Source organism: Larimichthys crocea, chromosome XI, assembly GCF_000972845.2.
Source record: "Larimichthys crocea isolate SSNF chromosome XI, L_crocea_2.0, whole genome shotgun sequence".
Taxonomy (NCBI): Eukaryota; Metazoa; Chordata; class Actinopteri; family Sciaenidae; genus Larimichthys; species Larimichthys crocea.
In genome coordinates this window covers 23,400,395-23,408,057 of record NC_040021.1, presented here as the reverse complement: position 1 = coordinate 23,408,057, position 7,663 = coordinate 23,400,395, and the positions used below count along the sequence as shown (strand labels likewise).

The 7,663-nt window shown below is 42.1% G+C and overlaps 1 protein-coding gene across 1 annotated transcript; it reads right to left on the bottom strand.

The window, feature by feature from the left end:
• Positions 1–309: 309 nt before the first annotated feature.
• cd248a (CD248 molecule, endosialin a) lies at positions 310–4,235 on the bottom strand. Its single transcript, XM_010751782.3, has one exon. The coding sequence runs from the start codon at positions 3,984–3,986 to the stop codon at positions 1,698–1,700; it is 2,289 nt and encodes a 762-aa protein (XP_010750084.2). The 5' UTR covers positions 3,987–4,235; the 3' UTR covers positions 310–1,697.
• Between the last annotated feature and the right edge of the window lie 3,428 nt (positions 4,236–7,663).

The window sequence follows — 7,663 nt, the reverse complement described above, 5'->3', positions numbered from 1 at the left end:
ACTCTTTCTATAAACAAAGGGCACTCTGGGATAATGGTCATTTTTGAAATTACAGTATCCTTATTGTCACACACCCACATTCATTCCTCCGCCTTTCTGAGGAAGTGACTCAAAGTACCTCCTAGCTTTTAAATTCACTGCTCTAATTAATGACAAGAATATAAAAACACTCCAAAAAAATGAACTTGAGATGGTAGTTCCCGACTTCGGTCATGTGACAGCTATGGAGCTATCTCCATGACAGTTCAAACTTTACCCGTTGTTAAAGGCTCCATTAAAAGCCCGACATCAATAAACTTCACACTCAACCCTTGTCATAGTTTTTAATTCACAATTTCTTAACATGTAACAGTCACACAGTCACAGTCTATCAGTAAAATAAAGATCAATAAATTCCATGTGTAAATTTGAAATGGCACTTGAATTAAATGTGTTTGAACTTAAGTGCCTTTATTTTGTATTTGTTTTTTCTTTGGAATAGAAAACTCACACACCCTATTCAATTAGCACTTCTCCAAAAAAGTCAATATAGCCTTTTTCTCATGTGTGATTTTTATCTGAGATCTCAGGGATATGATTGTCTTTAGTTGTGCAAGCAATTGCAAGGTATCTCACTGACAGTCTCCCTCAGCTGGAAGTGATCCAACATTTCTGGGCTGGGCCAAGACAGAACCTTCTGGTACAAATGAAATAGGCTTACGATGGGTGACTGATGGCTATTTCATGAATAAGGCCAAGGCTAATGTTAACAACCAACCTCTACCACAATTCCTGTGCAGTGTGAACATCTGCACTTTGACCGCTTTTCAGAAAAGGTCAAGGAAAGGAGAAGTGCTCTTAAATTGAACACGAGAGGAGGGAGCATTCCCATGTGCCGACAGACATTCCTCTGCATATCATCAGGTTTATGGGTTCCATAAAAATGTTATGTCATTGAATTATTAAAAGGCGTGTTTTTTAATGACTGATGACAAGTATGGAACAAACATAAATATAAAAGAATCACTATATACAAAACGGTTTTGGTCACTTATTAATTAACAATTCAACTTCAAAACAGTGATTTTCAAATGATTGTTTTCCCAGCATTATCATGTGACTGCAGAATGTCTTTGCTCTTACAGGGGTATTTGCTTACAGTCTGCTTTCACCAGTAAGGACAGTAATAATTATCTACAGTGATATGCTATTGAAATAAACTGAGCCTGAGGATTTTTGCGATGAAGAAACCTTAAAGTAAAGTTTTGCTACCTCACTGAAGGAAGAATGCTTTTGCCGTCAGTACACTGATATGCAAGGCTCTTTGCAGGATCTGGCTCCAGCTGTGAAATGCTGAAATTAATAAATGACTACACGCATGATTCGCAGACATTAGCAGATTTTTTGAAATTACTAATGAAGACGTAATATTTTATAATTATGTAACTTAGTGCAACTATGAAGCAATTTGATCTTGTGCTGTGTGGTCAGTGTATCAAAAACATCAAAGAAAAAACAGTCAGTGGTTTTCAGCATTCTTTCCACTCCTCTATCGATTATTATTTAACAGTAATGTCCAAATGTGTTCAAAGAGTGGGCAGTTCCACAGTCAAAGAGGGTAAAACATTTAGCATGTCCCTTACCAGGTCCATTATTCACTCCTGCTTACCTCTGAAGCATAGTCTGTTTATTTAAATGTCAGTTTCTCTCCTCTCTGCCTAAACATGGGTCTTGACCCCTGCTGAGGGGTTAGGAGCTCCCTGTTTATCATGAGCCCCAGAGATCCAGTGGTAGCAGTCAGTGGCATTCTTGTTTCGTGGCTGAACAGCACACCGTGTGCAGTAGACAATTCCCAGCGCCACCATCACCACAATGAAGATGCAGATGGGCACAAGGAGACCCACAAGGAGCCAGGTGTTGCTTTGCTTCTGACCCCTATCTTCCTTGACAGGATCCAGGATGTCACCACCCTCTCCAGCCTTGCTTGGGGGTGACTGGGAAGGAATCGGCTGGGTGGGAACAGCTGATTCCTGGGAGTGTATGATCTCCACATAGTCTTTTTCCCTGAACTCCTCCTCTGGGAACCTAGAGTTTTCCCCAAGGGGATACTCTTCTCCCTTATTGTGGTAAGTGGAATCTGTAGGCATGTTGTGGTCTATGACTGAATCTTCTGGATTTCCTGGTTTCTGACTGGAAGTGGTGTGCCCTGCCCACCAATTCCAAGCTCCCTCAGAGATTGTAGAAGTGGAAAGGAAGGGGAGAGCTGTGGTGGTCTCCTCATCATCATCTTCGTACCAGTCTGTTGTAGTACTAGTACTTGTGGTGGGAGGAGGTGTGGTGTATGTCGTGATTAACAAAACTTCCAGCTCAGACTGAGACCTGTCATCTTCTACATTGTCTCTGTCTCCTTCATCTTCCTCTGCCACCTGTGTAGGAGGGTGTACTGTCTGTACTAAATCAAATTCTTCCTGAGGGGCACTGGTGACCCAAATAACATCAGAATTCAAAACTCTGGGTGGGTCAGTGAGCCAGTCCAACGGTTGGTCCTCCTCTGGAGGCCAATAGTCTGGTTCCCATACAGGTCCAGGCTGGTGGGTGACCCAAGAAAAAGAAGGAGTGACAGCAGATTGGTCATCTCCTTCCCCTTTCTTGTGACATGAGTAATTATCAGACATGAGTTCATAGCCTTCCTCGCAGTAGCACTCAAATCCACCCTCATAATTCACACACATCTGCTCACAGGTACCAGGGATCTGGCACTCATCAGTGTCTTGGCAACGCTTGGGGTCCTCACGCACTGGGGAATAACCCAGATGACAGTGGCAGATATGAGAGCCCGGAGTGTTCTCACAGGCATGTTCACATGGGTCATTCATACACTCATCTATATCTTCACACTCACCTAAATAATCCAGCTCGTAACCTGCCCGACATTGACATTCAAATGTTCCCGGAGTGTTCACACAAATTTGTTCACAAGGACTTTGGAGGCACTCATCTATATCCATGCAGCTACGTTCATCCTGTGCAAGGAGGTATCCTTCTGGGCAGGCACACCGGTATCCATCCAAAAGGGGAACACACTCAAACTCACAGGGTACCCCTTGACAAACATCAGGCAGCTCACAGCTCTGCCCATTATCTCCTAGTTGATACCCATTGGCACACTCACAGTAGAAGTGGACGCCGGTTAGCCTGCAGAAATGCTCACACCCACCGTTATTCTGGTCACACCAGTTATGTGATACAGGGGGATCAGAGCAAAGGGGAGAATCTCTTGACCACCCCACTGAGCCGTCTTCCTTCAGCATACACAACACTGACTGTTCCTCCTTGGTGTTGGCAGGGCAGGGCACAGTAGCAACAGATCCAAAGGGTACATGGGTTAACAGTGTGCTTAGAAGATTAAACGGTGTGGTGTAGAGGGCATTTCCTGCCCCTTCACTCCACAAGGCAGAACACATTCCTTTATAGGCATAATGGCAAAGATATCCATCTACAGGGACTGAGCAGGAACCATCCAGCCATTTGAAGTTATCATTCTGCTCTTCAGTGTTATAGCCCATAACCACACAGCGTGGACCCATACACGTGTTAGGTGACTCCTCTCTCTGCCAGTTGGTATACTCTGTGTCCTGGTCACCAGTAGTCCAAAAGAAACCCCGCAATGGGCGTGCGGTGGTACACTGGCGAGGCTGGCGCTGCAGGCCGATCCATACCTGGACATCGGTGCGTGAGTGGCGCAAATCGAGAGTGGAGAAGAGATTGGCAATACTGGCAGCATCTTCCTTGCGTTTAATGGTAGCTAGATTTCCACCTTTTTCCTTGCAGGCTTTCCATGAGTCCAGGAAGGTCTTTCGTTGGAAGTAGACCACAAAGCAGCCATCAGAATTGCATAGTGCATCCCTCTCTCTCAGGTCCTGACCAACGACTGAGGAAACTCCAAAGAGCAAAGCCAGCAGGGAGGTTAAGAGAAGAGCAGCACCACTGCTTACCAGGGAGCCCATTATTTTTAAGAACTGAATATATCTCTCCACCTGTCTCTCAACCTGGTCACTACACCTTTATCTCCCTGCTTTTGAAAGTTTCTGTAAACTGTGGCTTTCTCTCTTGGCCTGCTTTTGTTGTGTATCTGAACTTTTGTCCCTTCATCTGAGACCTGATTTTTTTCTGCCTGCCTGTGCTCTTCACTCTACCCGTGCCTAAACAGATCTGCGCTGGAGTTGAGCGCATGCAGATTGTCCCAAGATTTCAGAGAACAGGGAGGGAGGGGAGAATAGGGAACGGGCTAGAGGGAGGGAGATATGGAAAGGAGGAGGGTGTGCAGAAGAGGAGAGAGACTTTTGGAGAAGGGGGGGAGGTGCAGCAAACTGAATTTCTTTCTGTTTCGGAGCATGTCATATGGTTTTCATAAGCTGCATTCATGGACATAGTTTGGTACTCAGCCATTTACACACACACACACACACACACACATTTGTGTGTGTCAAAATATTGTACTTTTCTCATGAATGAATAATTGCTTGATCTTTCCACCAACCAGTTATCTTCTTTTTCCTCTTGTCGAGCCTTAAACTTCTCGACCTCCCTCCGTGAATCATTTCTCTCGTTTTATTCAGGTCAAGTCAAATAAGCAGTTTCTTAACATGCATACCAATACTTAAAAACTTTTGACAGATTGTGTTTTGCCTGCTACATTTAAATTCCATACAGAGTGATAGGGGCTTTCCAACAGAAACAAAGTCCATTTACTTTGTTGAAGATGTTTTATGTATTTCAGTGTCTTTGTCTGATGAGTTTGTTGATGACACACAAAAAAAAGATATGAACAGGAACCAAGCTTGAACTTCAGTCTGTCACAGTACAGTACAGTATATTTCTACACATCTGGCACTGTACACTAACAACACAACACTAGGCCAGAAAGAAGATACCAGTTCCTGCGCAAAAGTTCTGCCACTACATTAAAAACAACAATGCTTTTCTCCATGCTAATAACTCTCAGATTGAGATGGGGAAGTAGGGAAAGTAGTTGAGGTCGCTGGTGTAGAGGAAGGGGCCTCTGGGTTTACTATGAAAACAAAGCCAGGCCGGTGAATTGGAGACTTATGTTTCTTAATGGGGGATGTTGGAAGGAAAGAGGGTATATATGTGTGCGTCTGGGAGAGGAGTTTGAGGAATGGGGGATGTGGAATAAGGGGCGGCAGTAGCAGAAGTCCTGTGAGTCTGTAATAAATCCATCTGACTGTTGTTTGTGAGTCGACACTGTACAGTATATGTACATCAATGTTGGAGTGGTGTAAAACAAACAAAAAAGAAGGTACATGAAGCTACAGTACAGGCCTGTGAGATCTATGTGAAACTTTGAAGTGGTTATCCACAATTTCCTAATTTTATAATCTGTAATGCATAGTTTCAAAAAGTACAGAACACTGACACATGGCAGATTCATAAGCCTGTTTACTTGATCTTTATTTGATTAGATGTTTTGATTAGGACTTACTCTAGAGACAGATGAAAAAGAGCAGTAGAGTCTAATATAGCCTGATTTTAGTTCCTAGTATGGATAACTAAAAATGCTTGATCCTATTGGTTATGTTTTTTGTTAGACTTACTGCCCGATAAATGTGTTCAAGTACAATGCCCATAAATGTAGCACAGGCTTTCTAATATACATTTATAGATATACTCAAATAAAGTCCTAGTTATTTTCTCAGACATGACAAAGCTCCTCCAACTATTCATTAGTCTAAATGAAGCCAACTGCAGTTCCTCAAACGTCCACTTCACACTGGCTCCACAAGTGAGTCAGTCTCCGTAAGACCCCATGTTAAATGTATACAGCCTGGTACATAAAACAGTTTTGGTCTCTATAATGACAACTGTACTGAGGGTGAATTGTCTTAATAGAACTCACCAAAACAGAAACAGAGGAAGCTATCATGTTTTTATTTTTATTTTTTTATATTACCATGCTCTGCTATAGCATGTGTGCTCCACAAAAGAGACATGTTCAGACATTTATGAGTCGAGAGGTATCAGTAAAAATAAATCTCTTAAACAAATTCCAGTTTGCGCTCAAACTAGAGCCTGGCTTTAGTGACCATCCAACACTTTCAATTCAATTTAATTTTATTAATATAGCGCCAAATCATAACGGAATTATCTCATGACACAGACAGAGCAGGTCTAGACCGTACTCTTTATAATATTATTTACAGAAACAATTCCGCCATAAGCAAGCACTTGGTGTCAGTGGCAAATAAAACTACAATAGTTTGCCTGTTAGCCCTCTGAGGATGTGCAGATATGCACTTTGCTGTGTCATTCCCTGGTGTCAATGGGAGTTTAACAATTTGGTTGTTGGCTGAATCAGTATGACATGGAATGAAATGTTTTAGATGACTAATGACCCCCTTGGGGAATGGTTGTGGTTGTCACAACACAGGTGATACAGATAAGTAGACAAATATAAAGGTAAAGGGAGATGTACTTTAAAATGAGATATGTGAATTTATGCATATATATGTGTCTCCTTTTTCTAGTACTGCTTCACCTTCAAAAAATCAAAAATCAAAAATTCAAATATAAATTTTGCTCACACACACACACACCTCTCCTTTGTCCCTGTCTCAGCTTGGTGAAATATAAACCAGGAGTGACTCGGGCCATTTGTCCCCCCGCTGTGACATCACTCACACCGGGCAAGCTCCCTCGACTGGCCTGTTTTGATGACAGCCTGACGTTTTGAGGTTAACTGCTGTTTAATGATCATGACCAGCCTTTCACACACACACACTAAAAAGACTTTAAGAAGTCCCTGTACGCCTGTCTGCCAGCATCCATCATTGCTCCAATGCTGGGGCAGAAAACATAAATACCACATGTAGGTCGCTATCACAAGATTGGAGCTACGCTGCCATGAATAATATGTTGGTAGAGATGCATGACAGTCTGCCAGCTTTATTGGGTTATCTGTACAGATAGAGCTTTCATTTAGGCACACGCACACAGTGACCTCTTGATAATGTGTCTCCAGCACATGAACAACATTTGTTGAATATGGACGTAAAGGGACTGATACAGCTTTAGTTTTGCCTAAAGTAGTAAGTATGACCACATTTCACAATTGTGTAATTGATGTGATGTTATTATGCTGATTATTATTACTGGGCAAGGTTTATTTATTAAGTACATGTAAAATTTCATTTTAAGGTACTATGAAACATAATATTCATCTAACTGTGAGAGAGAAAATAAAAGCAATTTTATAGTTATAGCCTCCATATGTGAGGAGGAAAAATGTAAGCTAATCATTGCCTTTGTATCCTCTGAAAAGGATGTGCTTTATCTTCTTCTACTTACGTTAACTGCTTTATATTTAAAAAATTGCTTGTAACACATGACCTTGTCCCGCTCAGCTGTGGAGGTCTGTGTCACAAAGTAACAGCAAGGTTAAAGAAATTACAAAAGACTCTTTACTAGTTATGAAACAGTCTCTCTATATGGCCTACATGATCAAAAGGGACCATCTGTGAGAAGACTGTTTCTTTCGATGCAGTTCTATAGTTCTTCATGCCTGTACTCGGGTCCCTGCAGAATCAGACAAACTGGACCGGAGGAGCCTTTGTTTACATTTTCCCAGGCAAAGTTTGTCAGTGAGTGGTAAACCAGTTAAAAGGAA